Source organism: Rhipicephalus microplus, chromosome 5 (assembly GCF_043290135.1).
Source record: "Rhipicephalus microplus isolate Deutch F79 chromosome 5, USDA_Rmic, whole genome shotgun sequence".
NCBI lineage: Eukaryota > Metazoa > Arthropoda > Arachnida > Ixodida > Ixodidae > Rhipicephalus > Rhipicephalus microplus.
This window is the reverse complement of record NC_134704.1, coordinates 180360727-180388515: the sequence shown is the minus strand read 5'-3', so window position 1 is coordinate 180388515 and position 27789 is coordinate 180360727. Positions and strand designations below refer to the sequence as shown.

Sequence of the window (27789 nt, the reverse complement as noted above, 5' to 3'; positions counted from 1 at the left end):
AGTCTAATTACTCCGCGACGGAAAAAAAATGGCTCGCTATCATATGGGCCATCAATAACTTCCGCCCGTACTTGTATGGGAGACCGTTTCGAGCAATCAGTGATCACCATTTGTTGTTTTGGCTAGCGAACATCAAGGACAATTCAGGAGGACTAGCTAGGTGGAGCCTGCATCTGCAGGAGCATGATATACATCCCGAAATGGAATACACCCTGGCAAACTATGATCTTCATGTCATCACAATCACCGAAACGTGGCTGCGGCCCGAAATAAAAAACCAAGAGCTTGTGCCACCAAGCTATAAAATCATAGCTTCTGCGAGGATTCTGCGATGACTACAGAGCATTGAATAAACTAACCAGAAAAGACGTATGTCAATCCCTTACCTTGCATTGACGATGCCTTGGATTCCTTACAAGGAGCAGAATATTTTTCCTGCCTTGACCTGCGCTGTGGTCAGCGGTGAATTTCGATGCAAGAAAATGCCAAGAAAAAAAACTGCCTTAACCACAGCCGACGAACTTTACGAATTTAACATCATGCCTTTCAGTGTCTCCAATGCGCCAGCAACCTTTGAACGCATGATGGACACTGTACTGCGGGGCCTTAAGTGAAAGACATGCTTATGTTACCTTGACGATATAGTCATATTTTCTTCAACATTCAAACAACACTTGCAGCACCTCGAAGAACTTTTGACGTGTCTCACAAATGCTGGTCTCTAGCTGAATACCAAAAATTGCCACATTGCAAGCAAAAGTATTGAAGCATTGAGACATCTTATCAGCAATGATGGCATTCCGCCCAATCCCTATAAAATTACCGCTGTTCCTCGTTTCCTGACGTCTCACCGCTCCAAAGGGCTCCATAGCTTTCCTGGCCTTGCCTCGTACTTCTGGCACTTTATACGAGACTTTGGCACTATTTCTTCACCACTTCACCAACTCCTTTTTTCAGGAAAGTTAGAGTTATGGTCGGATCAGTGCCAAATGGCTTTTGACACCTCGAAACGTGCCCTCACGTCTGACCCTGTCATGCTATTTTGATGACACCACACCCACTCTCCTCCGTACTGATGCCAACGAGCATGGACTCGGCGCTTTGCTTTTTTTGCCACGACAAGAGTGTTATGGTGAATGCGTGATCACATATGCAAGTCGTACCCTCACAGTAGCCGAGAAAAATAATACCATCAATGAGCAGGAGTGTCTCACTCTTGTCTGGGCTATTCAGAAATTTTGACCTTACCTTCACGGTCGCCACTTTACCGTTGCGACTGACCACCACGCTTTGAGCTGATTTTTGACGCTAAAGAATTTGTCTGGATGTCTCGGCTGCTGGATACACCGTCTTCAAGAATACAACTTCGACGTTGCATACAAATGGGGGAAAGAACACAATGATGCAGATGATCTTAGCTGTTGTCTATCAACTTCTTTGACAAATACACCTGGACTGTTGTGATCCGTGAGCGACCCCATCAATGCGTCTTTGTCAGTTCATTTCTTCTTTGCCGAAATGTGCTTCCTTCCTTCCGCAATGAGACCTTTGCGTCTCACCAACACACCGACACGTACTGCGACTCCATATTACATTGCCTTCACGGCGCGGCTCGTCCTCCTAATGCCCGCACCCATCGACAGCTACAGAACTTCAAGATTGTAAACTCAATCCTCTGCAGTTTTGTCTCCCACCCTGAACAACAGCACTGGGTTCTCGTCGCTCACGAGGAGCACAGATTTTAGAGGCATTTCACGATGACCCCAAGACTAGACATGTCGCTCTTCACAAAAATGATGAATGCATTCGCAGTCCTTTCGATTGGCCAGGACATACCACCTGCGTAGAATGATATGTTGCGTCATGCTCACTCTGCCAGCGCCTAAAGCGACCCACTTCATCTACGGCTAGACTAGCCCCATTCTATCTCGTCTACGGCCGTCAACCGACATCTCCGCTCGACGTTTACTTTTTCGACGTTGCTGTAGACTCATCGGTGTCATTGAGGGTGAACCTAATCTCTCGCATCATTGCTTGTCGCCACCGTGCTCGCCTTTATACAGATGAAAGTCAACAAGAGCAGAAGACTCGCTACTGTGGCGTTCACCGCATTGTTCAGTTCGATACTGGCGACGAAGTATACACGAACCCAACACGAAGTACCCCAACACGAGTTCCTGGCCTGACTGATAAGTTACAGTCGTGTTTTATTGGCCGCAACCCCATTGTCGAGCAGATGTCTCCTGTGAACTATCAGGTAACTCTTGCTGTCATGTCTACCAATGACCGTTCCCATAGCATGGACGTTGTTCACGTGACATGCTTAAAACCATTTGTGCGACGTACAGCACTGCTATAAACAGTGGCCAGGTTGGCCATTTGCGTGCGAGGGGGAAATTAGTGTAAACACAAAAAAGTGGAAGACCCTTCAGCTTTGCCATCAAGAGATGAACGCGATAGCAACATTCTGTTTCTATAATCCGTACTTCGAACACTTAGTGAGCGAAATATTTTTGAACTTGCTATGCACTTACCGTACTACATGGCCCTAAGGGTGCAGTAGTGTGTGTGCCTTTTGTAGTGGGTGATTGGCTTCAAACTACGAAGTCATGATAATCTCATGTTCTGACACCCGATGGTAATGTATGCTTGTACAGCGCATTATGAAGGCAACATTTCATGTTGTAATGTGGAGCATGTATACAAGAGGGGTGTGTTTGTGAAGGATGAAAGTTATTTTTACTGCATCTCCAAGCAAAGCAAGTTATTTTCACTGTATTCTCAAGCAGAGGCGTTGCTGTGTGGTAGAACATCTGCTTGCCTTGCAAACGACCAGAGTTTGATCCCCATTTGGACCCAGAATTTTTTATTACTGTTTTTATTTGCATCTTTGTACATTTTTCGGTCCCACAAAGATGATAATTTTTCGCTCACAATGCTGATGTCCAAATTTCTGCAAAACGAGCTCTTTAATGCCATCGCGCTATTATTCACAGCATTTGTCTTTCATTTTCCTTGCTTGTATATAACCATCATCACTGTGAGGGCCTTCCTTCGAATGTTTTTTTATGCGACAACAAAATAAACATCGTCGAGACCACAGCAGTGCTGCTGTCTTGTAGAACATTAATATACAGATGGTGATTAGAGTTATGTTTCAGAAAAATCGACGGACACACAGTGTTATGGCTGAGAAATGGTTACACATTTAAGGTTTCAGGTGTGCACATTTACCACTAGAACAGTGCATGAGCACAAGCGGGATAAAGTAAGGTACTGCTGTACATCACGAATTCCTACTTCAAGGAGCTCAACTATCGCTGATGCACTGAACCTTGCTTACTCAGCTTTGACAATAGATGCAATCTGCACTGAGGGGACATGAAATAGAAGGTCATCGTTGACTTCATCTTGAAGAGGGCAAACTGGTCTTAGACATCTTTTTGTTTATTTCTTGAGTGATCTTGATCAAACTGCACAGAATTATACAGTTTCTTCTGCTGATCTCAAATATTTATTTATTTTTCCTGTAACTCATCTTATTCCTGAGATAACTTATGTTCACTCCCTTTTGTTTAAGGCTGCCATGGAAAAAAGTGCTTAATTAAAAGAGATCTTTAAGACATACCAACATAGACTAATGACTATAGATTGAAAGTATGCAAGAGTTTTCTTGTTTTATGGCCTTTCTTGGTTATTTTACAGCAAAATGAACCATTCATTTTCAAAAGCAGCTGCAATTGTATTACAATTTTGATGAGTAATTAATTAAAAAAGCTTGTGCTTCAAATTCTACTCCCATACTTGCACTCTACACACATACCAGTTTCCATTGTAAAATGAATTATTGTTGTAGATGCCCTAGCTGCAGAGATAGTGAGGCCTCAAAATTAAACAGTCGTAAATTTACTTTTTTGAGAAAAATGAGAAAACTGAAAACACACAGCTTGTTCAAAAAGCAATAATTATGCGTGCCCATGTTTTGCAATCCTCATAAAGGTGCTCCTAAATTCGTAGCAGAAGTTCCAACATCTTGACGCAAAGTAGGCTGGCAACTATAGTGGCCAGCCTTTGCGGAGGATAACGAAGTACTCTGTGGGCGCGTGCTGTGGTGTTCGTGCTTTTTGCCTTCGGTCACGAAAGTAAACGCCCTGCTTTTGTGCCATTACTTCTTCGTCGTCCACGGTTACCACAATGTTTGATGTCACCACTCTTCGTACCACGCTTGACTGCGTCTGTACAACTTTTTGCTGCCGTCGCTGTCGTCGTAGTGGAGGATCTTCCGTAAAGTCAGCCTCAGCGGCCTCACCTCCGGAGGTTGCTGAACTCAGTTTTCCCAACTTGCAGGGCTGGGTGAACGGCGTCTCGGAGCGCCGCGTGAATAGGCTGGACTCGGTGACCTGTAACGAGCAGGCGACGACGAGCAGGGCTCATGCGACCGATGTTCGATAGTGGGACGATTCGAGATGAAACTCTCTATTTCCAGTGGTCGCTCGCCAGATCGTGGACGAGGGGCATTAGGCGAAAATCCAGGGAGACTCACACGGCGGTATGGACATGTTCGGTAGACGTGTCCGGCTTCACCGCAGTGAAAACAAAGGGGCCGGCGGTCGGGTGTACACCAGATGTCACTCTTCCTCGGTCGTGCTTCGGTGATCAACGGCGGGCTGCGAGGATAGAAGCCTACTTCCATTTGTTGAGCGCGTCGCTCATTGGGGTAAAACGCGCTGGCTGAACTGCACGATGGAGGACGTCGCACTGCTTCATCGTAACTCATTTCGACACATTGCCTCTGTTGTGGCGCCTCGGACTCTGGGGGAGCGTGAAGGGCTTGCCGTAATTCGGCGCGTACCATCTTCGCAACGGAGAGTTGCTCTACAGGTGATGCAGTCACCTGCATCTTTTGTAGCTCCTCCTTAATGAGAGCTCTGATGAGCTCTCGCAACGCGCTGATGTCATTGCCGAGACTGACAGAAGTGACCTCACTTGGATTGACACCCCGGTAATACTGCCTGGCACGCTGTTGAAGGGCCCTCTCCATGGCAGTGGCTTCCTCATGGAACTCCGCAAGTGTCGCAGGCGGGTTTCGGATCAGGCCGGCAAAAATCTCTTCTTTAACACCACGCATTAAGTGGCGGACTTTCTTGGATTCAGTCATAGAGGGCTCCGCACGCCTGAAAAGCCGATCAATGTCCTCTATGTAAGTCGTCACCCTTTCGTTAGGGCCTTGAACCCTTGCCTCTATAGCACGCTCCACTGTCTCTTTCCTGTCCTCTCAGGCAAAGGCCTTGAGGAACTGCCGGCGAAACTCATCCCATGACGTAAGCGTTGCTTCATGGTTCTCAAACCACGTTTTACGCGGAGTCCTCGAGAAAATAGTACACATAGCGAAGCTTACGCTCTGGGGTCCAATCGTTGATGACAGCGACCCGGTCGAAATGCTCGAGCCAGTCGTCGGCATCTTCAAAAGCAGCTCCGTGAAATGTTTTCGGGGTCTTGGGCTGGTTGACAACTAGGTGCGCTAGTTGTCAACTAGCGCATCTAGTTGACAACTAGATGCGCTAGTTGAAAAAAAAGAAAAAAAAGTGCTAAAAAAGAAAGTTCCTCACGTTTCATTTTTTGTTCTCTCGCTGTCTCAGGTTTTCCGCGCCCATGCTTCCTACTTCGCAACTCCCACTCTGCCTCGCTGACCCTGCCCTCTCGTGTTGCCTTCACCTCTGCGCTTGCTTGTAATCCTGCAGCGGCAACGTTTCAACAAAAAGAAAGAAAAGAAAGTTGCCCTCTCGTTTTTTTTTTTTTTCCTCCACACCGTCGCGCGTCTTTCGAGAAGCAAGGCATCCGTTCCCTTTGTCGTCTGTTTGCGTACCGCTCCGGTGGTCGCGACGAATTTCAGAACATAAATTCACAGTACTGAGCCATTGTTAATATGACACGGAACTAAATTAACGCTCGTTATTCTGAAAAGTTCGGTATTCCGATGTACGTAGTACTAGTGAAATAATTTTACATTAAAACTATAAGCAGTCAGCTTGGGATTTTTTCAAAGATTCAATGATCTGAAAAAGTTCGTTAATGTGGGGTTTGTTCTCCCGACATTTCACTCTATAAAGAAGCCTCGAAGTCGGTTCCCCATTTTTTTGCAGGTTCTGCATGTTAACAGCACCAAGAATCTGTACAGTTAGAATTACATTACAAAAAAATTATCACTTCTTGGTGTGTGAAAATTTCTACAGAGATAAAAAAATACTTGCAAAAACCAAATATGTCAATTTTAAAAAATGAGTTTTTTTGTTACTTTTTGGTCCCAAAGACCAGACTACCCTCTTAAACAAGGAGTTACCAGGACTCCGGTATGTCCAGTCTTAAAAATATTTGTTAGGTGCCACGCCAATCTCTTTTTCTTTCTGTAACTGCACGTGAACAAAAATAACCTCTTATTTCATGCACAGAGGATGTCCACTAGAATGACTCGAAGGGTATAGGCTGCAGTGTCTTACCGGGTTATCCTGCGGTTCGCTCATATGACGAGTGTTCCACCAGTCGCTAGTCCACTCCCATACGTTGCCTATGATGTTCTTAAGGCCGAACTTGGTTGCTGGGAAAGCTGTCACCTGCAGAAACCATTGTCTCAGTCCACTTTTTTTGTTGTTGTTGCTGAAGATACAGAGACGTTATGGAAACAAAGGAAATATCGGGTAAAGACACTTAAAGGGGCCCTGAAACACCTATTCAAGTAACCATATCACTAAAAAAGCTTAATGCCTCATGATTTCAATGCCATAATAATTGTAAGAATCTGTGCAGTACAAGCAGAGTTACAAAGATTCATCGCAAGCTGCAATCGCGTTCTCTCTTCTCTCGTTCGACGAAAGCACTGGAAGTTAAGCAGAGGGAGATAGCCATGGCCGGTCTAGAGGCACACTCTCGCTTTCTTTACGGCCTGTGCACGGGGAGCTGTTTTATACTTATACCCCTAATCTCGAGGAGGCGCTTCGAGCCAACTTGCCGCCTGCCGTTGCGAAGGCTAGCGCACGCAAGGAATGCTCGGCTTCCAACCTGCTATTGCGTTTCTTGGGGGTATCAATGCAATCTAAACATGGCAGCAAGCATATGTGACAACTCTGGTCTCGGGAGAGCATCAAAATAGTCTTTTTTTTTCGAAAGGATCACTGAAATGTGTCACTTTCGTGCGGCACAGCAGCCGTTTCTGAGTGGAGGTGGCTCGTGCGCCGTGTGGCGCAGCAGTCTCTGCCTTAAACTAAAAATATATGGTCATTGATTGAATTCTAATGTTTTCTTTACTCTGTTAGCAATTACCTTTGTAAATAGCTTGTATACTACAGAGAGCAAGCTAATCGGCCTGTAATTCTTCAAGTCCATGTCATCTCCTTTTTTATGTATTAAGATGATGTTAGCATTCTTCCAAAACTCTAGTACTCTTCCCGTCAAGAGACGCCTCTTAAACAGGATAGCTAATTTTTCTAACACAATCTGTCCTCCATCTTTCAGCAGATCTGATGTTACCTGATCCTCACCAGCAGCTTTGTTTCTTTGCATGCTCTCCAAAGCTTTTCTGACTTCTTTTATCATTACTGGTGGGGTGTCATCTGGGTTACTGCGAGTTCTAATAGTATTAAGGTCGTGGTTGTCCCTGCTACAGTACAGCTCTCTGTAAAACTCCTCCGCTATTTTAACTATCCTATCCATATTGGTAGTTATTTTACCTTTTTTGTCCCTTAGTGCATACATCCGGTTTTTGCCTATCTCAAGTTTCCTCCTCAATGCTTTGACGCTTCCTCAATTTTTCAGAGCGTGTTGAAATCTCTCCGTGTTATACCTTCTTACATCGCATACCTCATGCCTATTAATCAACTTCGAAAGCTCTGCCAGTTCTATTTTGTTTGTTGTACTTGAGAGATTTATAATTTGATGCTTCTTAATGAGATTCTTCGTTTCTGGGAAAGCTTGCCAGTGTCCTGTCTAACTACTCTGCCTCCAACTTCCACTGCATACTCCGTAATGATACTCGTCAGATTATCATTCATTCTATCTACGCTAAGGTTGGTTTCCTCACTAAGAGCCGAGTACCTGTTCTGAAGCGAGACTCTGAATTCCTGTGCTTTCCCTCTCAGTGTTAGCTTATTGATTGGCTTCTTGCGTATCAGTTTCTGTCGTTCCTTCTTCAAGTCTAGACGAATTCGAGACCGTACCATTCTATGGCCACTGCATCGTACCTTGCCAACCACTTCCACATCCTGCATGATGCCTTAGGTGTGCACTCATTATAAAGTCTATTTCGTTCTCATTTTCGCCATTAGGGCTCCTCCATGTCCACCTGCGGTTTCCTCGTTTTCGGTAGAAGGTATTCAAAATCCGTAAATTATTGCATTCTGTGAATTCTACTAGTAGCTCTCCTCTGGCGTTTCTAGTACCGATGCCATAATCTCCTACTGCCTGGTATCCAGCCTGTTTCTTCCCTACTTTTGCATTAAAGTCTCCCATCAGTATAGTACACTGTGTTTTTACCTTACTCATTGCAGATTCCACGTCTTCATAGAAACTTTCAACTGAAGCGTCATCATGGCTGGATGTAGGCAAGTAAGCCTGTACCACCTTCATCTTGTACCTCTTACTCAGTTTAATTGCGATACCTACCGCCCTTTCATTATTGCTATAGTATTCCTCTATGTTGCCAGCTATGTTTCTGTGAATTAGGAACCCCCCTCCCAGTTTTCTTTTGTCAGCCAAGCACTGCTAGCAAAGGACGTGCTCATTCTAAAGCACCGTATATGCCTCATCTGTCTTCTTAACCTCACTGAGCCTTATTATATCCCATTTAACACCCTCTAGCTCCTCGAATAGTACAGCTAGACTTCCCTCACTAGATAAGGTTCTAGCATTAAACGTTGCCAAGTTCAGGTTCCAATAGCGACCTGTCCAGATCCAGAGATTCTTAGCACCCTCAGCTGCGTTGCAGATCTGACCGCGGTCGTGGTCAGTTGCTTCGCAGCTGCTCGGGACTGAGGGCTGTGAGTTAATTGACGTATGCATGTGGGAGGTAGTGGCCAGATACTGCACCAGGGTGGCCAATCCTTCTCCAGTGAAGGAGTGCATTACCGGTGGTGGTAACCGATGAGGCCGCACCCCAGGCCTCTTAATGCAGTTCGATCACCACGCGGATTTTTTTAAAATCCGGTTGGGAACTGCGCCGCACCGGTATTTGAACCACGGACCTTTTGCATGCGAGGCGGATGCTCTAACTACTACGCAAAGCAATTACAAAGCATATTAAAACCACTTACAAAGCATATTAAAAACACGAATTGGACACAATACGAATTGGAATTGCACTGAAGGTAAGCATGCTTTTTCCTGTTGCTGCATTTATTTTGGTCCAATTCACGAAGAAAAGTTTGGCAACTGCTGAATTTTCCTGATATCATTATTATAAGGCGTTATCAATTCATCTGTGCCAGTGTTACTTTTTTCTTATGATGGTCCATTTCGCCTCGGTGCTAAATACCTCGATTTAAGAAATATAGAGGCATTCCAGCATTTATCCTTGCTGCAGACATGTATGGGAGGAAAGTGGGCTAATTATCGTCGTTAGATAACATTGTGCTCCTATGGTGACACATCGTTTTACTATTTTATAGTGTAATGATATTTATGAGGTGGTCAACTGAAGCACAGTTACGCTCTAGATAACTGAGTGCCCTGGTCACGTCACTGAAGTAAGGTGATAAGTAATTTTGCAGGAATAATGTAGATGGCTTCGATTAGCCCATTTACATTTACTCCCCATGTCTTTCACAGTGAAAGTGCCTCAGTTCATATTGTAACAGCGCAGAGATGATTCACAAAGGAAGACTGAATACAAGCATTGGGTAAGTTGTCTCCTTTTTTGTGATCTGTACCTTGATTATGTTTCGGCAGCACAATGGTAATATCAGTATCGTGTTCATTTACTGTAGTTTTGACTGCATCTAAATGAAGGGACCGCACACCCAGCAGAACTACAACTTTCTGAAAAATTAAGTATTTGTCGAGGTAGACTACTGAAGAAAGAAAAACTGCAAATAAGCACTGATAAGTAACGTGCAGTGTTTTATACCAGGTACACGGTACTCTGAACGTGTGTTGAGTTTTTCTTGAACAAACAAAATATTCAGATGCTTGTTTTAACATTGCCCGACGTATCGACCAAACACCGTAAAACTTACGGTGTGAATGAGCGATTATACGAGACCGAAATGTGCCTGTAACCAGCCCGTGCTCGTCACAAAACCGGCCATGCACAATTAAACATGGATGTAAAGAAAATGATAAATTCCAGAGAAATTCGTTTCTAAAGAGGATTTAGTTAGATGTGGTTCGATACAAAAATTTGAAAAATAAATGCAAAAAATCAAACAAAAGGGGGACTGAAGGCAGAGCTAACTCAAAACAATTATTTAGCGGTAAAAAAGTGTGTTATTATTGCGATAACCATTATACGGACACTACTTGGTGGGTTTTTTTGTCGCCACCATATTCCTTTTGCAACAAGTCTGAATTATTAACATGCCTCTGAACATCGTAACTTTCTCAGGCAGGTAAACGCACACGAGTGGTACTGAAGCACAGATTTAATGAGTCGGCGTATCCTTATGGTCTGGAAAGTGCGTAAGATAACATCTCTCGCGTGTTAGAACTGTCGTTGTACGCTTAAACAGAAAGTAAACCACCCCCCCCCCTGAACGAGCATGAAACAATGCAGGGAGGGGGGGATTCACTGGAGTCACAATAATGAACTTGGATTTTAAGGACGGTTGCAATAGCTGGTGCGCTTGATATCTCAATGAGTGTCAATGCGGTTTAAACGCGAAGGGACTGTGTGAAAGAAGCACTTCTCCCTCGAGCGGCCGTATTGGCTCACTGCAGCGTTTTGTAGGAGTTCTGTGATATCGAATGAAAAAGAGTTGGCTGCCAGCCTTACTTACTATAGGATTACAATTTTTTGCTATTGCATTCAACGCAGCGTCATGTTGCCAGAACTTATCAGCTAATCAAGAAAGCTACAAGCCTGCAAACTCACGGCGCAGCGCAAAACGCAAGCGCGTGACAAGTTGACCTCTGAAAATCTGTCGTCACCGTGGTCTCGGAGAGTTTCCATCAGCACCTAATCTCACTTCACCTCGGCGGTGACAACATGATAGTCCAAAATCAAGAAAATAGAAGTCACAAATTCGCCACAAGGGCGAATCAATAAATGCAATAGCAACAACTTGGAATATAATGCTGAGAACACGGCAAGCATCTCGAAACAAGCAGCACGCTGCTCACGCACAAATCACGCTCGATAATAACCTGCGCAGGACGAGAGCAAACTAATAAAGTTTATCGCTCGATACTTAACGCACTGTTTAAAGAAAAACAAGGCACGTAATATACTCACAGGTACAAATATGAGCGCAAACTAACAAGTGTCCGAGATATTATTTTGCTCTGTTTGAAAAGCGCACTTTTTTAGCAAACGGTGCCTGTCCAGTGAGCGAAGTGATCTTGGTGCGCTCGGCAACTAAACGCAATCGTTTTGGTCAAAGTCAAAGGCGCACGATTTTCCCCACCAAAGGAAAAGCGCATGCATGCAGACATACAACACCCCCCTCGCCCCTCCCTCAATTGAGAGGCAAATAAGCACTTGGGAGATAAGTATGTCGGAACATCGTGACGAGCTGGACGCCGAGTGCGGGCGGCTTTTTTTTTCTTTTCTGAGTTTTTATATATATAGATATGTATACATATACACAGTTAATGACGGCGGCGGTGAGGGCAACGGCAAAAAACCAGCCGAGGCCGTCAACATAATTGCTATTGCAATAGAAAAAAAGCAAAGGTGAACACTAACCAGGGCCACAACATGTGCGTGCAGTAAAATCATGCACGCACCGACGGCGTCGAAAATGAAGAGCGAAGGACACAGACACAGATACCGCAGAAAACTATCAGGTAAAGTGCCCTCTATATGCAGCACCGCCTCACATATGAGACGCTAAAGATGGCACGGTGCCACTGCCAACACGCAAAAGTAGTTTTCTTGTTTTTTTTTTTTTTTTCTGGCTTGAAGTGCGCACACCCACGCATGCGCCCGCGGCGGCGAGAATGGCGGCAATGCAGGCTCGTGGGGTGCAGCCCCACACGAAATAATGAGCGCTCACTCTCGCCTGGTGCGTCGTGCGCGCTGCCGCCACGGAAGATGCATGCTCGTACCAAAATGCCAAAATGTGGAGCGAAATTCCCTAGATTGTCCGTGGAGAAAATTGATTATATCAAGGTTGTCTCCCACTGTTACACTGTTACATAGAGGTCGCAAATACAAGTGCTTCTATGGAGCGATGATGTGGAATAGAAAAACTTGGTTAATATCAAAGAATTCATTATATGGAAAATCGTTATAAGCAGTTTTAACTCTACGATCAGTTCACATATGGCGACTGCCTGCAGGCAGGCAGGCAGGCAGGCAGGCAGGCAAAGAACTTTACTAGTATCCGGAGGCAGCGCTTAACTTCTCTTAGGGGGCGACACCGGTGGGCTACTCCCACTACTCCTCTCGGACTCCCGCTTCTGTGGCAAGACAGGAGGCAGTTGAAAAGGGAAACTGGGGTAGCCTTGCGGCGAGTGCGAAGCATTGGTCGTTATGCGAGCACGGCTTTTGCGCCAGCTCTGATCACATCAGCGCGTCTGCAAGAATTATTTAGAACGTGTTACAATGAAGGGCAGCACTATAGTTCCATGAAAGTCAACAAAAAGGCATTAATCGAGTGCACCCCGTGAGCATAAAACGCGGCACTCTTCTGACTTCACTTGCGTATATGGCTGTAATTTTTTCTTCTTCGTCAGTGCACCCCATGCTATAGAGCCCGCAAACTTTGAATTATCGCAAATTCTCTGCACATGCGGATCTTTTGGAGAGGCATCGCAGCTATAGATGCGCTAATATGGGCGGCGCAAATTTAAAGCAAAAAACAATCCCACTTGAGAACATATACGCCCCAGCATTGACTTTGTCTCTCGTACACCTTGACCCGACATTTCTTAATGAGCGCGAGGTTAAATAAAGGCGCAAAACGTTTTTTAGGGGCAGCAGGACACCTAAAGTCGTGGGTTTGTTCTACAGTAACTGGTTTGTGCCCGCTGTTGCGTTTGGCAAGCCACCCTTAGCCGCGTACGGCGGAAACGAAAAAAGGCGGCCACCTCATTGTGGAGATAAGAAGCAGCGGGAAGACACCCTGCTGCTTTTCATGTACTGGGCGGTGCGTGGTCGCAATTACTTGACGGAGCACTACTGTTGTTGGGGCCGGCGCGAAAATGAGACATGTAGCGTCTGTGTGCCCCAGGAAAAACCACAATGCCAAGTTTCTGCCAAAGATGAACGTCGAACCACCACGCTGTGCGTCTCTGGCTGATGGGCCCCCGATGCTCAAATCAGCACCAGATGTCCATGCACATGCCATTGGAGGCGCCTGGCAGGCGACTGCCGTTGAACAACATGGGTGGTGCGCCCGAACGGTCAGATGACAGACTCATTACATCCAGTGTTATGACCGTCATCATTATTGAAGTCTTTCGGTCTTTGTGAATGGGACGGAAATATTTCGACGCATTCCAGGCAAGGATGTGCCATTGAGCTGGTTGTTTTCCTGTCAGCAAAACGTGAACAAAGGGTCCAGGACCGAATCGCGCAAAGAAAAGGCACGAGCCAAGAAAGGTCATTGTGAGCTCGACTCTATGCAAGGCTTTCGAGGCAGACAAGGAGGCAGCTGGGCCATTTTCGAGGTCACCGAGGATCTGGAAATATCGGAACCAGCATGGTATTTCCAGTTCGGGCTGAAAGCTAAAACCAAACTGGTTGTGACTGCATCTTGCGAGGAGAAGCGGAGCCCTGGATATTCGCAGCTAAGCTGCAGCTTCTAGCAAACAATGAGGAATGAAATGTGGGGTGGAAGGAAAGGAAAAGGCACTATCTGCTGCAGCCCTTGTGGGAGCCGGCCTTGACGTCGAGGGATTAGTTGACCACTCCTCCTTCCCCTTTGCTCCATAAGATTGGCTGAATGGAGTGGCATGTTTTGACGATGTGCTAGCAGATCACTACATTGTCCTACCCGAACGCAGTCAGGCAAGTTTGACACGTGTACCGGGAGCCGGTTTTTCAAACCCCACCCAACTGCCAGAAGAGTCTAAGATCATCGGACGTGCGCAAAATCTTGGTGATGTGTGCGAAACGTCGGTGCAGTACGTTTGTGACCATATTTTGGCATCCTGTAGACTGTGCCCTCTCCACATGCATTGTGTGGTGTCTTTCCCCTCCTTTGTGGGTGGAGCACCTAGACCATAGAGCGCCGTATTGGCTAAAGCCGCGGACAATGCGCGCAGGGTTGGCAACGTGGTGCTATATAAGCGGAAAACTTTTCGTATATTTTAAGTTCTACAGTTCATCAGTTCTTTTGTACAGTTCTTGACTTCTCGTACTTGATCACTCGATCCCCTCCTTTCAAATTCTCAGTTACTAACCATGTAAATAAATTGTTGTCATTATTACGAGCACCTCATCTGACTTGTTCGTCGATGGGTCCTAGGACAGGGGCCCGCTACCAAACCGAGACCTGCAGGTCCTGAAGTCGCAACAACTGGACGGAAGCGGCGGGATAGCGTCATTCCAGGTCGGAACAACTGGATGGCAATGGTGGGATAGCGTCAACCCAGTTCGCAACCACTGGACGGCAGCGGAGGGATGGCATCAACCCAGGTAGCAATGACTCGACAACGGCAGTCAAATGCTACGACCCTATCGACTTCGAGAGGCGATTGGATGACAACGGTCGGATGCTCCGAGCTCATCGACTTGAGGGGCAGCCAAACGGCACTTCTAGGATGACACGAAGTCATCAACTGCGAGAGGCAACGGGAAGACACTGCTGAGATGCATGACGCTGGAGGCATGACTGTGAGCCGGGTGAGTGCCGACTGTCTCTGTTAAACTTTACCAGGCATTTACTAATGTGTGAGTAAACGCTGGTAGAGAAAATAGCTTTTTTGGTCATTGTGTAACTGGTGTCAGGCAGATTGTGAGATAGTTTGCTTCAGCTAGTTTGTGGGTGACGCCAAGGTTAACAGTGACAGAGCTATTTTAGTCATCAGGTTAACAAATAACTTGTGTCAGGCAGATAATTGTGAGATAGCTTGTTTAAGCTATAGTCTATGGGTGACGGCAAGGTTAACATTGACAGGGCTGTTTTAGTCATTGGGTTAACAGATAACTTGCGTCAGGCAGATAATTGTGAGATAGCTTGTTTAGGTTATAGTCTGTGGGTGACGACAAGGTTAACAGTGACATAACAGGATTCCGTGTAGGAGCTTAAGGAAGCTTTTGCAGAATAAGTTAACAGGTGAGGTAGGTGAGGCAAGGCAGAAAACTAGGGCTGTCGTTGTTGTCAGGGTTAATTAGTTGAAAGACAGGAATCATTCATGGAACAGATAAAGGCAACGGAAGCAGTCATGAATCTGAAAGCCCTGCCAAAACCCGTGTTGCTAGCGATTGCAAGGGAGATGAAACTGAATATGTCGGACTCCCCAACAAGAACAGGACTGATCGAGCGGATTGTCGGGACAAGGTTGGGTGATGAGGAACTCTCAGGTTATGTCATGGACATTGAGGAAGGAAACGCAGAAGCCCAAAGAAAAGAGGCAGATGCCCAGAGAGAAGAGGACGAGAGAGAAGCTGAAAGGATACCTATACACGAGGCTAAAATACGAGCATTAGACGAAAACATTGAAAGGAGACGTGAAGTTCGGGCACAGCATCGGAGGCGTCTTTGGCCGTGTATATGTTGGGTATGGTGTGAAGCCCGAAAAATGCAATGAAGTGGCGAAGGCGGTGAAGAGTGAAGTCACCGAGAAAGCCGCTGTTTGTGAGGTACCGCCCGAGAAAGGTACGTGTCTTTATCAGTGCAACATCCAAAGTGATTCTTCGGCGGAGAGGAAAGAGCAACATGTCGTTGTTAGTAAAATTCTCTCCGATGGTGCGAAGGTAGTGCATGTAGAGAGCGTAACGGTGGCTGGAATGCAAACTGTAGCAAGTCCAAAAGGTGTTTCATGTGAGACCGAGGCTGGTTCCAGTCGCCCTGGTGGGATCATTGAACAGATTGATGAGCTGGAGCTTCCTTTGACCTTCGTATGTTGAAATAGAGGACGACGAAGATAGTCCTAAATGTAATGAAGACATGACGCTACTGAAACCCGACAGTACTGCTAGCGAGGGCGAGCTACTGTTGAAAGTATTTCCTACAGATAGTGTGGGAAATGTCTCAGAGTGTGACAAGCTACAATGCGAGGCTGCTGTAGGTGTACAAACAAGCACAAGTTCGGTGGAGGATCGTTTCGAAGAAAAGTCTAATCCCAGCAGCATGAACAGAGCTTGTGTGGTGTTAGAGACATGCCTCGTGCAGCGGCACGTGAACGATCGGACGGACGCTAGACACTATCCAGAAATCGAGAAGGACGCGAATAATTTCCAGGAGTTCAGATCTGTGGAGGGCCCAGCGTCTGTTTCTGTGAGGGGTAGCGCAGATAAATTAGCCCGACAGAGCAATGGAGCAGAGAAATCAAAGGGTAGAGGCTGGAGAAAGGGTGGTGCACAGGCACACCTGAACTGTAGGACTGTCGATGAAACAACCAGGAAAGTTTGTAACAGCCAAAGAAAGGTTGTACGTAAGCGTCACCGCAAAGAAAGGAAGCGGGGATGTGTGGCACCACAAAAGGTGGAGGCAGAGAACACGTCGCAGCAAAAACGGAAGGGTTGTTCATCGGGCAATTCTACAAATCGTCCTTTGCGGCGTATGGTCAAGAAAATTGGCCACAGAGGAGTAGCGGAAAGGGAAGCTCGTCCCCAAGAAGGAAGGTGCGGTCGAAAAGAACAAGTTTGCATCGACAACAATGTCGACAGGTTCCTAAAAGAAAGGCTTCTGGTCCTAAATTTAGGGTGGAACCAAACACTAAAGAACAAAGGCGAGTTTTTCCCCCACACTTCAGGAATCTTCGGTGTTACGAAGAAAGCTGGCCAAAATCACGAATGAGGCGAGATAGCAAAGTTGCGCTAGGAGCTCACGCTCATTGTGGCCACTGTAGATCGTGAAAGCGACAGAAAACACGACCGCGACATTCGAGACTAAAAGCGTGAAGGTCACCTGCAATATTTTCGCAGAATGCGATCCAGGGTTTCTGGAAAGAAATATACTTGAATATTCTTCCAGTTTTGATCCTTTGAAGTAAAGTTTTCTTTTTTCAGTAAGGTTTGAGCAAACAAAAAAAAGACTGGTTTCAAAGGGTTCATGCTGAACACGTTATTTTGTTGTTTTTGTGAACCTTTACAATAAAACATGCGTTTACAAGATTTTTAGATGGTACGGAAGGGTACCTTTGGTCGTGAAATATTACTGCGCTATATAAGTGGGAATATAGCTAACGCACCTGAAGGAATCCAGTGCGTTCTTTATCCAGGAGGCTGGCATGATAAGGTAACATTAACCAAACAAGACTTTTACCCAAGGTTTAGTTCTGTCACTTTGGTTTTGATAGAATGCTTAAGTATCATGCGATAGTTTTGGCGGAACGTTAGGCGTTAGCAAAAGTCGAGGTTGGAGCGTCTTTTCAAACAGTCACAAGATGCAGCTGAATCAAGGGTGAAAGATTTGAGTCTGTCAAGGTGTGTCCTACTAGAGACGTGATGAACGGTAAAGTTTGAGCTTGGGTTATCGCATGCGCAGAGAGCTGGCACGAAGACTGAACTTTTTCTTTGTGCTTAAACGAGCTCATGCAAGAATTATTCTTCATTTTGAGCTTTTTGTTGTTTTGTAAGTATCCTGTTTAGGTTGGAGTGAAAAGCTTGGAGAAGGTAGCTCGAAAAACTAGCTTAGGAGATTACCAAGTGAGTGCTGTAGAGGCGGAGAATTGTCCCCTCTCGGGGCTACTGCCCTTGTTCTCTAAGAATGGCAGCCTTCTGCATTGAAACCTCGCTTTGCAAGAGTATACATTTGACATACGTTTTGAAAAGAAGGATACTCCATGGCAACGCTGAGTGTTTGAGCCGCTCTCCCCGACGCAAACGGCATTCTCGAGAGTTCTGCAATACTTTTCTTCCTAACCTAGACGAGGGCCATTGAATAGGTTTTTTTTTTGTTTTGTTGCTTTGGAAAGTTCGTTGAACTCGTGGTGAATGCATTGAAGACACCGCTATCCAAGGTTTCAGGTTGGGTGTGCTTTTAGTGTTGTTGTTCTGTTTCACTCAAACGTAAGAGAAGAATTTAGAATAACTTGTGTACTTCTTTTAATTAGTTGTAAAAGGGTAAATATGCCTGGTGGGGTTTGGCAGAATTGTCTGGCGCTCACTAGGTTAGTGGTTGGGTTTTCATGTGCCTATGTGATGTCTGTTGAGACACAATGAAGCAGGTGGTCACAACCTCATCAAGGACAGTCTTCACTAGACCGGACGTCAACGCTGATCTCTCCGAACTGTGGCTGCAAAGCTCAGCCCATCGAGATCTTCACCCCCTGCGCGAGAGACTGTTATGACAGTCACCATTATTGAAGTCTTTCGGTCTTTGTGAATGGGATGAAAATATTTCGACGCATTGAATGCAAGGATGTGCCGTCAGGACGGGTTGGTTTCCTGTCAGCTGTGGGGGAGCACGTGCGCCCAGCCTCCCTTTCCCCTTTTTACAGCAGCGCAAAAGCCGTGTTGCAGGAATACCCGCGTGGTTGGCGCTCGCGATTCCCCCCTTTCCCGGTGTGCGGAACAGGTTCTCTCCCCTCAGCGAGAAAAGGTAGTATTTTCCTCAGGGAAAAAGAAACCAGGGGGGGAGTGAAAAAACTGGCGTGCGGACGGCCGCACTGTCTCTCTGACACCGGAATTGGAAGAAGGAGGTCGAACCTGCAACCCCCCTGCGAGCTGAGGACGACAACGACGAAGAAGTAGGCGTCTACCCTTGTTTCCTGTTTCCTGTACTATCTCCTCGCGACATTGGCGCGCTATTACTAACGCCTAGCAATAAAGTGTCGTTATGTTAACCTAGCCTGTTGCCTTATTCGCCCGAACCCGTGTAGCTGCAGTGAGACGAGCTACGGATAGGGGACGTTAATTGTGCACGGTACGACTGTGTGCGGCTGAAACATTAGTTAGGCTTCTGCATCATCCGTACATAGGACGGACCTCCTACATCAGGCGCCCAACGTAACGAATTTGGCAACACGGCTAGTTTTGTGGACGCAAGCAACTACCGACGCTCCCCCACATGTAGGATAACAGGCATGTCAGAATTCCAGGATTTGTCAATGTTATCTGATGTCGCGTTGCAGGGTGGCGATCCTTTGGCTAACGCGGGGCCGCTGTTAGGACTTTCCGACAGTGTGCATTTTGGTCGTTTCACGTGGGATGATCAGGATGGTGCAGAGACCGCATTAGCAGAGATTAGGCCTACAACAGAAAATGTCACGCATGGTGCTCCGGCATCTCTCGACGCGAACAGAGAGGCGCCGCCACAAGTTGCTCCGACACATGCCGCAACTGTAGGCAAGTCCGCGGGACGCAGTTTGCCCTCGAGCGTCGTACTCTTACAGAATGCGCTGTCAGTTATGCAAAGCCTCGCGAGCGCCCTGCAGAACACAGCACAGGCTCCTGTGCAGACTGTGCGACCGCATGTCAAAGTAGGCATACCTACCTACACGGGTTACCACGACTGCAAGAGCGCCAACGAGTATCTCGACCGATTGCCCCATTATCAGCACGCGACGCGTCTCTTCGATGCAGAACTTCTCAAGCACGCGGTCCTGGTGTCGCTCACGCAGCAAGCGGCCCGATGGTTCCAATTAATCGAACATCGCGCACGCACGGTAGAAGAGTTCCACGACAGCTGCCGCAGCGAATCACTACCGGCTAATTATGAGTGGCGTTTGCGGAGGGAATTGGAGCTACACACCCAGCATCCAGACGAATATTTGCTGGAGTATACACGGGCAATGGACGAACTGTATCGTCTCGCTAACCATCACGCCACCAATGCAGAAAAATTCGAGCATGTTACGCGTCAAGTGCACCCGACTTTTGCGGCGCACTTCAGGGAATGTAAGCTCGCAGGCCTGGCAGAGCTCACCACCGAGGCCAAGCGCATACACGGGGACATCCTCGCTGCGCGGTCGTATCGTCCACCTCCACCCGCAGCGCAGCCAATCGAGCCTCGCTGTGTGTGAAATGGCGGCGCAGTGGTTTCAGAAGCGTTTAGGGGTAATGCGTCGGCATCATTCGCTGATGAGCAGGTACCACGCGGTTAGGAGCTGTCAGACCGCGCTTTGGACCCCTACGCTTATGCACACCGTATGGCCCACGCCGCTCCCGCGCGTGACATTCCAAGGTAGGAACACGCGGTCGACACAAGGCCTAACGAGCGGCGCAACCCATAGTGAGGACCACCTGATGGAGGCGACTTACTATCGAGCCGGCGTGGTGTCTGTGGTCCTTGATATTGGTGGGGCGTGCCGGGGCATATCGCCAGCGAATGTGACCGCACACCGGGTCAAGAGCAAACACGTGGTTCGGGAAACAGCGGCGCCGCCGGTGATCCATATCAGGCACAGTGCGGTGATGAGTAATTCCACCGATGCGTTCGGATCACTCGTACCGTCAGTCTGTCGCGCAGGTGAGGCCATAGACTCGCCCGCGTCGCTAATCGAGTTAACGATAGCTCGAAAGAAGTTCGTAGCACTTTTGGATAATGGGGCAAGCGCTTCTTTATTCAGCGACGATGTGTTGCACGATGTCCGCGAGAACAATATTCGCTTGAGACAAAGCAACACCATTTTCCGCCTTGCTACCGGCATAGCACAATCGAGCGGCATGGCAAGGCTATAGTGATCCGCTGGGATAGACGCGTGAGGCGACAGCGTTTCGTGCATCTTCTGGGCTGTCAATGTCTCTAATCCTGGGTCGAGGCTTCCTCGCCAAGTCGGGTGTTGTGATTGACATTGCAAACGGCGGTTACCGAGACGTGCTAAAGCTTTTCTCGAAGGCCCCGCATTGACAAAGGCATGCCAATCGCGGGGAGAGGGGAGAGTACCTGAGGAGGGAAGCGCGCCGAGAAAGCGAGTAACCACCCCGCCGGAACAATCAACTGCGCTGCACGGAAGGGCAGTGCACCCGCTTTTGGTAGAGGCACAGAGCCTACTAGAAGGGGAACGAGTGCAGCTGTCGTCGCTGTTGTACGAGTACGATGCAATGTTTACTGACCGTCCCAGCCACACTACGCTGGTCAAGCATAGAATTGACATGGGTGATGCACGACCTTGGAAATGCAATCCCCGACCGATCAGCATGACTAAACAGAAAGCACTTGATGCCACCTTAGACGAACTCATCGACACAGCCGTACTTGAAAGGACAAACAGTCCATGATGTTTTCTGGTAGTTCTAGTTCCAAAAAAAGATGATAGGTATCGCCTTTGTGTAGACTACCGCAGCCTGAGTGAGGTTACGAAGAAGGACGCCTCATCGCTGGTATCCAACCTAGGCGGGGCGAAGTACTTCACTGCGCTTGATGCTAGCCGTGGATATTTTCAGGTTGAGATGGACGAGCGGGATAAAGAGAAGTCAGCTTTCACGTGCCACAGGGGACTTTTGCAACTCAGGAGAATGTCTTTCGGCTTGGTGGTCGCTCCCACTACGTATCAGAGGCTAATGGACTATGTTTTGGGAGATGCAAAGTGGCAGCACGCGCTCGCATATATAGACAACATGCGGTTTACTCGAAAATGTTCGATGAGCACGTGCGCCACTTGAGAGACGTTCTAGAAAGGCTGAGGTCTGTGGGAATCACTCGGAACCCAAACAAAGCTCAGATAGCGGCGACCCGAATAACATATTTTACGCTTGACGAGGATCGCATTTTGCTGGATAGTTAGCGATAGTCAGCTATCCATCGCCGAATAATTTTGTATCGCCAATTTATTCCAGACTGCGTGGCAGTGCAGGCGCCTTTGACAAAACTCTTGAGGAAAGGCGAGCGTTGGGCTTGGAGCCAAGAGCAGGAGGCCGCATTGCGTCGCCTCACAAAGTTGCTGGCCAACTCGGCTCAGCTACAGCTACCCGATTTGAACAGGGAGTTTGTGATTCACACAGATGCAAGTGACCTGGGCTTAGGAGCAATTCTGCTTCAGGAGCATGGAGGTTTCCTCCGACCGATAGTGTTCGCGAGCTGTAGGTTGAGGCCGGTGAAGAGGAACTACTTGGTAACCGAGAAAGAGTGTCTGACGATAGTTTTTGCTCTCCGTAAGTTTAACTATTACATCTACAAAGTCGCATTCGTGATTGAGACTGACCACATGACGCTCACGTAGTTGAGGCGCTTGAACAAACCGAGTGGCCGCCTGGCACGCTGGGCATTGTTGCTGCAGTGTTACGACTTCACCGTTCGCTACTGGAAGGGTAAGAACAATGCCGCGGCCGACGCACTATCGCGTGCTCGAGTCCGACACGAGGCAAGTCATGAGACTAGTTTGGAGCGTACTGAGAGCGAGACACTCACGCTAACGCAAACAGCGGAGCAAACGTTAGTTTGAGGTAAGAGCATGAACTACATAGACGCCGTCGTCAGTGCAGGGAGTGTTTTCAGCAGAAGCGAACTGTTAGAAGCTCAGCAGAAAGATCCATTTTGTCGAAATGTGTTCGACGGACTCCGGGAGCCAGGTAGTAGTGAGGCCACCGCGCACAAGGGGGCAGCTGGTATTGCTGTCGGTGTCGGTATTAACATGCAGGGTGGCAGGAATAGGTTAAAGTGGAAAAAGATAGAAGAGCAGTTGAGGCAGGAGGAGCTGGTGGTATATGGGGTTGTGGAAACACATCTTTGGGACATGAAGCAATCACCTTGCAATCCGGACTACGTATGGGAATATTGCAATAGAACAGAAGGCAGCAAAAAGAGGGGTGGAATTGGTGCATTCATACAGAAAAGTATGGGTTGGCAAAGAGTCAAGCAGGGATGCATGGAACATTTATGGTTAAGAGGGAAAGTAGCTAGGCAGATGACACTCTTTGGTTTGGTGTACTTGTGGAAGGGAGCAAAGGCCAGAGAGGAAGACCAGGCAATGGTGGAGTGTATATCAAAGGACATTGAGGAATTAGGAGGAGAGTGCTAGATAATTATACTAGGAGATATGAATGCAGACATAGAAGATATAGATGTGTATACTGACCCAAAAGGCAAATTGATCATGGCTATGTGTGAAAGGCATGATTTGATCATTTGCAACAGTACTGAAAAGTGTGAGGGGCAAATAACATAGAAGGAAGGAAGGCTGCAGTCAACGATAGATCATGCACTGATGTCACACAGAATGTATGATAGGCTCAGGGGAATGCACATAAATGAATGTGGCTCCAAAAGTCTGGGTGGTGATCACAAACGTATCAAGCTAGGTTTTGGAAGAGCAGTGAAAGTGGGAAGGAGACAAGATAAGCAACTACAGAAAAATTTTTATTCAGAAAAGCAAATAGAAATAGCTACTAAACAAAATGAGAAAGTAATCACTCAAGATAATAAAACAGTGTAACAGTGTGGACATATACGAATCAAATTAGACTGTTTGGGCTAGAGCTTGCTGAGGCACGTGACAAGTCACCTAAAAAAAGAAGGCACAAACCCAAGAGTTGGTGGGATGAGGAAGTTAACAGAGTCATAGCAAAACGTCAGGAAGTCTCTAGGGAACACAGACATGCTAAGCAGCGGGGGTGAATCGACAGATGATGACGAAAGAAAATGGGAGATTTTTCTAAGCTCTAGAAGGGAAGCATCCCTTCTGATAAATGAAAGTATTAGAAGAAAGGGGGCTCAGTGGCTGGCAGAAGTACATAAAAAGGATAGAAAGGCAGCTGCGAAATTTTGGAACCATCTGAACTCCCTAAGTATCAGACAAGCATAGAACAGAGGTTTATAACTACAGCTCAAGGTGCTAGGCTAGAAGGGGGCGAAGCTATTGAATACATAAAAACAAGGGTGACAGAAAAATTTCAGCAAAGAAGTGCCTTATGCACCACAATAGACAAGGATAGATCAAGTGGAGCAATGGCTTCATTTTCACAATGAGAGTGGGAAAGGGCTGAGAAGAGGGTTCGTAGTAGAAAATCAACAGGCCCAGATGAGCATTCCAATTATGCTGATAAAGACATTGGGTCCAAAGTCTAAACAGATTTTGAGAGAGGCAGTGAGCAAAACAATAATCGATGATGAAGTCCCCGATGGATGGAAACTTAGCAGGACGAGCATGATCTATAAAGGAAAGGAGGACAAAGCTGACATAAATACTGCCATCCTATAACAGTGACATCAGTAGTCTACAGGCTGGCAATGCAGATTATAAAGGAAAGACTGCAGGCATGGATAAAAGATGAGGGGGTGCTGGGGGAACTGAAAAATGGATTTCGAAAACACAGGAGGTTGGAAGACAACCTGTTCTCACTGACACAGTGCATCGAAATAGCAGAAAAGGAACACAGGCCCCTGTGGCTAGCATTTTTGGATATCAAGGGAGCGTGCGATAACGTAGTTCAAGAGGACTTGTGGGGAATACTAGACACACTAGGTGTGGAAGATGGGGTCACTAATCTTTTAAAGGATATCTATAAAAGTAACAAGGTAGTTATAAAGTGAGAAAAACAGGCATCAAAGCCCATAGAGGTAAAACAGGGCTTAAGCTGGGTTGTCCTCTGTCCCCCTTGTTATTCATGATGTACCTACAAGGATTAGAGGCCGAATTAGAGGGAAGTGAACTTGGCTTCAACCTCTCTTTCATCAGACAAGGAAAACTCATTGAACAGGCACTACCAGCATTGACGTGCAAGATGATATAAATCTAATGGCCAACAACGAGGAAGATTTGCAAAGATTGATGGACATCTGCGGTAATGAGGGAGATGGGTTAGATTTCAGATTCAGTAAGGAAAAATCAGCAGTCATGATTTTTAATGATAACGAAGGTAGTGAGCTTAGGATACAGGAGGTCACGCTAGAGATAACAGATAAATACAAATATCTGGTCGTATGGATAAGCAATGGGGCCGAGTACCTAAGAGAACACGAAATATACGTGACGGCTAAAGGTAACAGGAATGCAGCAGTGATGAAAAACAGGGCACTGTGGAATCACAATAGCTATGATGTTGTGAGAGAAATATGGAAAGTGGTCATGGTTCCTGGGCTGACGTTCGGCAATGCGGTCTTGTGTATAAGATCAGAAGTTCAAGCAAGATTAGAAATTAAGCAACGTGGAATAGGTAGGCTTGCCTTAGGTGCTCACGGGAATACACCAAATCAGGAAGTACAAGGCGATATGGGACGGACATCATTTGAAGGCAGGGAAGCTAGCAGCAAGATAAAATGTGAGAAGCAATTGAGAGAAATGGGGGAGGAGCGTTTGGCTGGGAAGGTATTCAGTTACTTGTACATGAAGATTGTCGATACAAAATGGAGGAAGCGAACCAGAAAATTGACTGGTAAATACTTAGAAAACAGCAGGGGGCCAAACAAAAAAGAATTATCGGTTAAGAAGAAGGTGAAGGAAGCTGAGACCGATATGTGGAGAATTGGCATGATTAAGAAGTCCACACTGGAGATCTATCCAACTTTTAAGCAGGAAATTGCTAAGGAAAGGATCTATGATAATACTCGAGGTAGTTCTCAACTGTTTGAGGCCAGGACAGAAGTACTGCGAACCAAGACATATCGAGCCAAATACGAAGGGGTAGACACGGTATGCAGTGCATGTGGAGAGAAGGAGCAAACTGCCAAACACTTGATAATGTTCTGTAAAGGGCTTCACCATATAGTTCAGGATGATGGCGCAGAGTCTTTCAAAGCACTGGGGTTTAGAGACAGGGAGGGCAAAATAGACTTTATGCGGGTAGAATTAACTAGAAGAAGGTTATCTCATTGGTGGCTAAAGTCAAGGCATGAGTGAAAAATAAACCATTCACTGCAAAGTACCAGTCCAATACTTCACTACTTAAAGGGAAAAATAAAAAATAAAACTAGTTGGTGGTCCACTAAGTATTAAGGCTAGGTGGCGTTAGCCGCCGCCCCATTTAAAGGGTACAGCCACATCAATCCATCCATCCATCCATCGGTGCGGAGCGCTCGGCAGCAGCTAGTAGTGCTGTGAGCCCGCTGGATTCATATCTGCTTGATTCTGACGGCATCCTGCTGAGGTACATCCCATCCAACGATGACACAAGTGAGTCATTCAAAGTCGTGATACCGCGCACGTTGAGGGGAGCACTTCTCCACTACTTTCATGACTTCTGCATTGCCGGGCATGCAAGCGGCCCCAAGACTTACGCTAAGTTGTGTCCCCTCGAAAGCTGGCCAGGTATAAAGCACGATGTCATTTGCTACGCCCGTTCATGTCGTGTGTACCAAAGCGTCAAGCCACGGGACGGATGTCCGCCTGGCCTCATGCAACCGAATAACAGTCAGACTCCCTGGCAAATCGCGGCATGTTAGGTAATGGGCCCGTACCCCCCAACTACTAGCAGAAACAAGTTCTTGCTTGTGATCACGGATCACTTCACTAAATGGTTGGAACTTTTTCCTCTTAGAAAGTTGACGACTCAAGTGATCTTACAAAAGTGATCTTACTCAAGTGATCTTACAAGTGATCTCTCAACACCGAGTGAGGAGCCCAGAAACGCATTACTTCTTGCGTAACAGGCAGAGACAACTATACACAGTAGGTCCCGTTTGATGGGTTCGACGTGGGGTGCAAGGGTTCGCACGCAACACATGTGCGATTGTTAACCTGTTCTTTTAGGGGCGAAGCTCCTTATAGCGGCACCTGTTCATCCCTCGTAGCCGTTGTAGTGCTTAACAAGTTTAACATTTTGACCTCCAAGATGGTGCCGGTGAGAGATTTCTTCTGTGCGTTGTTGAACAATAAAAAATAGTGCTCAATGTACGTGCCAATGGCTGCTAATGGGGAATGAGAGACAGGAGCATTCGGCTTTTAGTTAACGCGCACGCTGTGATCCCCATTAGCAGCCATTGGCATGTACATTGAGCACTATCTGAAAAGAAAGGGTTGCTACATTATACTCGCTGGGTGTAACCTCCTCAGTTTTAGAAAGGTTTAGCGAGCGTTGAGCCGCAGTGCCATGAATACAATGAACTAGTATATATCATGAACTCGAGGTGGTTAAAGGTGGAAAGTAGATACGAAGCGCAAGCCGCAACAAAGTAAAAGCCAAATTCTCCTGTCTCTCATTTTCCATTAGCAGCCATTGGCATGTACATTGAGCGCTATCTGACAGGAAAAGGTTGCTACGTTATACTTGCTGGGCGTAACCTCCTTGGTTTTAGAAAGGTTTAGTGAGCGTTGGGCCACAGTGCCATGAATACAGTGAACTAGTATATACTATGAACTTGAGGTGGTTAAAGGTGGGAAGTAGACCCGAAGCGCAAGCCATAAGAAAGTGTGCGTGTGCCACCTCTCGTTTAGTCCTTGGAATGTCCGCTGGATGGCGGTGCTTCTATATGGGGAATATATTATAAAAAGATGCGAGATGGCGGTACTTGGAGTGTTGAATAGATGGAAGAACGTACACACAGACAGGTGCATGGATGGACGCATGAACAAACGCAGGGGCGGATGCATGGACGAACGCAGGGACGGACGGGCGGATGGACGCATGGATGGTCACACAGATGAACGCATGGA

At 46.8% G+C, this 27789-nt stretch overlaps 1 protein-coding gene across 2 annotated transcripts in view; it reads right to left on the bottom strand.

Annotated features, from left to right (window-relative positions):
* LOC119174080 (formylglycine-generating enzyme) overlaps window positions 1-27789 on the bottom strand; it is a 184317-nt gene that overhangs the window by 21556 nt on the left and 134972 nt on the right. For both annotated transcript variants that reach the window (XM_037424873.2, XM_075896248.1), the window contains exon 7: window positions 6498-6611. In XM_037424873.2, coding sequence (XP_037280770.1) covers window positions 6498-6611 — 114 coding nt within the window. The remainder of the gene's footprint in view (window positions 1-6497; window positions 6612-27789) is intronic.